This window comes from Penaeus monodon, chromosome 6 (assembly GCF_015228065.2).
Source record: "Penaeus monodon isolate SGIC_2016 chromosome 6, NSTDA_Pmon_1, whole genome shotgun sequence".
NCBI lineage: Eukaryota > Metazoa > Arthropoda > Malacostraca > Decapoda > Penaeidae > Penaeus > Penaeus monodon.
This window is the reverse complement of record NC_051391.1, coordinates 12,102,693-12,105,212: the sequence shown is the minus strand read 5'-3', so window position 1 is coordinate 12,105,212 and position 2,520 is coordinate 12,102,693. Positions and strand designations below refer to the sequence as shown.

At 51.7% G+C, this 2,520-nt stretch overlaps 1 protein-coding gene across 1 annotated transcript; it reads left to right on the top strand.

Annotated features, from left to right (window-relative positions):
• The first annotated feature begins 615 nt into the window (after positions 1-615).
• On the top strand, positions 616-2,275 carry LOC119574216 (DNA-binding protein inhibitor ID-1-like). The gene is made up of 2 exons (XM_037921368.1): positions 616-1,382; positions 1,521-2,275. Exon 1 carries the CDS (start codon positions 631-633, stop codon positions 1,141-1,143), a length of 513 nt encoding a protein of 170 aa, XP_037777296.1. The 5' UTR covers positions 616-630; the 3' UTR covers positions 1,144-1,382; positions 1,521-2,275.
• Positions 2,276-2,520: the final 245 nt, after the last annotated feature.

Genomic DNA, 2,520 nt, shown 5'->3' with positions numbered 1-2,520 from the left:
GTAGACGAAGGCGAGAGACAGCCTTTCGCAGATGTAAGACAGGTGTGGTGGGGCTGCATGCAGGTGACGGAGGCCAGGAATGCAGATGTGCGGCCCATGCACATGAAGAGAATGCCTGGTGGGAGGAAAAGGGGGCGGACCGAGTGGGAGGAAAAGTCTGCGTATGGACGGACGGGTGTTGATGGGTTGAGGGGGGGGGGGAAGGGAAGCGGACGGCCGGATGGACTTCTGGCGAGCGCACGTAGGAGCGACCGTGGGCAGCCAGAGTGAATTTCAGCGGACGCGTGTGGGGAAACAGGGCCGGGATGTGTAGGTAGACGTGCTTGCAAAGAGGTCGGGTGTGGGACGGAAGGGTTGTTTTTTAAGAGGTCGCTGGTGTGGGTAACAGGGACAGATACGGTTGGAGTGCGGATAAGCAAGGCGGATACTGGTCGGGTCTGGGTAGGCAGGACGAGTGGGTGGTTATTCTCTGGGACCGGAACATCTGTTGACCGACGGGGGGTCAACCCGTGGGAAACCTTTGGCGGGCGAGTTCTCTCGCCGGATATTTGTCGAGAATATGGCGACGGGAGTTTATTTCCTTACAAATGATCTTCTAGCGCATTGATGTAACGACGGAAGAAGACTTAGATGACAGCTGGATCGAAGCTATCACAAGACCACCTGGATGGTGTGTGTGTTCTCCCCGTGAGAAGGTCAGACCAGCTGCCGCGCACCTCCGCCCACCTGCCACCGCGCTGGGGGCGGAGCCACGCCGCGCCGGACCATAAATACCCGTGCGGAGCACACTCTTCCACATTCGCTCTCGGCAGCTCATCCGAGTTGAAACCCTCTCAGTCTCGTAGTGAAAGTATGAAGGCTCAGCGTTGTGTGTCTCCCGTTCAGGCAGTTATGGGTGTTATGGAAGGAAAGGTTGGCAAGTTGTCAGCGAAGGCTGAGGCCACGCAGGTCCTCATGTACATGGACCGTCTGCAGCAGCTTGTGCCCCAGTGCCCGAAGGACCGACCTGTGTCTCGTCTGGAACTGATTCAGTCCGTCATCGATTACATCTACGACCTGGAGGAGGAACTCGCCCATTCGTCAGAGTCGCAGGACCAGGAAAAGGACGACAACGTGTTCGAGGACGAGCCCAGCAGGACCTGAACCCACTCTCTTCCCCACAACTTTTCGAGATGCAAGATCCTCGGGCCCGCTGCAGAAGGTCACCAGCGCCGCGTGACCCTGCAGAGTAGTGAATCAAGATAGCCCTGTGGTTCCTCTGACGTTATGTTCGTAGTGTGACGGTGTAGTGACTACTGGATCTCGCAAAGTGTCATCATGAGATAGTCTTCCTCCCTCGGCTTCCGACACCTCCAGGATGCACGGAGTCTCTTGTTATAATGGTAAGTGTCCCTTCCTTCCCCTTGCGTTTTCGATAGCAACGGTAAAGTCGAGCTGATTCATATATACTCATATTTATTTATTTATTGCTTTTGCTACCTGTACATTTACTAACGACCTTTCCTTCTGATTTTCCTCAGATGGTGGATGTATGAAGCACCGCCTCATTTTCGACCCGTGAAGCCTTCCCGCGGAGAGTAACTCCTGCTCGTCCTTGGAGGCCAGCCTAGTGTGTGTCCTGCGGAGCCGCCTCGTGCGAAAACTATCCCGCAAGTTTTATCTCGTTGAAAGTGTTTCCCTCCGCAAAGTGCGTAGCGTGCAGGGCCACCGCAGAAACCCGTCTGTCTGGACCGATTTCGCCATCCCCTGCGCCAGTCTGCTGCCTGCGAGAAACCAGATGCCTTTGCGTGAGGTCATCTCAGTGGCGATCCTAAAATGAGTGGAGGGACCACCCGCTGCGCCCGGGCTCCTCGAGAAAGTGACGACCTCCGTGCACGAATGGGCCCCGCCGGCGGAGCCCAACCTCGGCGGTCGCTCGTTGTGGCGATGGCGCAGGTGTCGTTAGGCCCGGCCCAGGAGCATGTGGTGAGCGGCCGATCGTCAGCAGAACACTCCCTTGCCTCTCGAACAACCATTTGTGATGTTCTACAGGACGAAAGGGAAAATACGTTCTTCAAGGGGTTATAACATGAAGCGAGAACACGTAGTGAATACCATACCTGTTTTTTCTTCTTTTTTTTTTGTCTTTTTGCCATGCTGTGATGTGAAATAATGTTTTAAAACCACGGTATCCCTGTATTTCATATTGTTCTATTGTAATAGATATTCAGTCTTTATTCAGAACGTCTTCTTGTCAGCAAAGATATTTTTCTAAATAAATGTAACAAAAATGTCACTATCTTATATTCTACCCCCAAATACAGACTTGGTTATTTCCTCTTATCTCCATTCATTTTCAATTTCACTTTCCCTTCCTCTTTCGCTCATTCTTTTTCTACATCTTCATTCTGCTCACATGCATACATTCATTCACGATACACATACTATCATATGCATACATAAACAAACACATCTACTATTATATCTATTTGTCTATATGTATATATATGAATGTCTATCTACCTAGTTATATATCTGTCT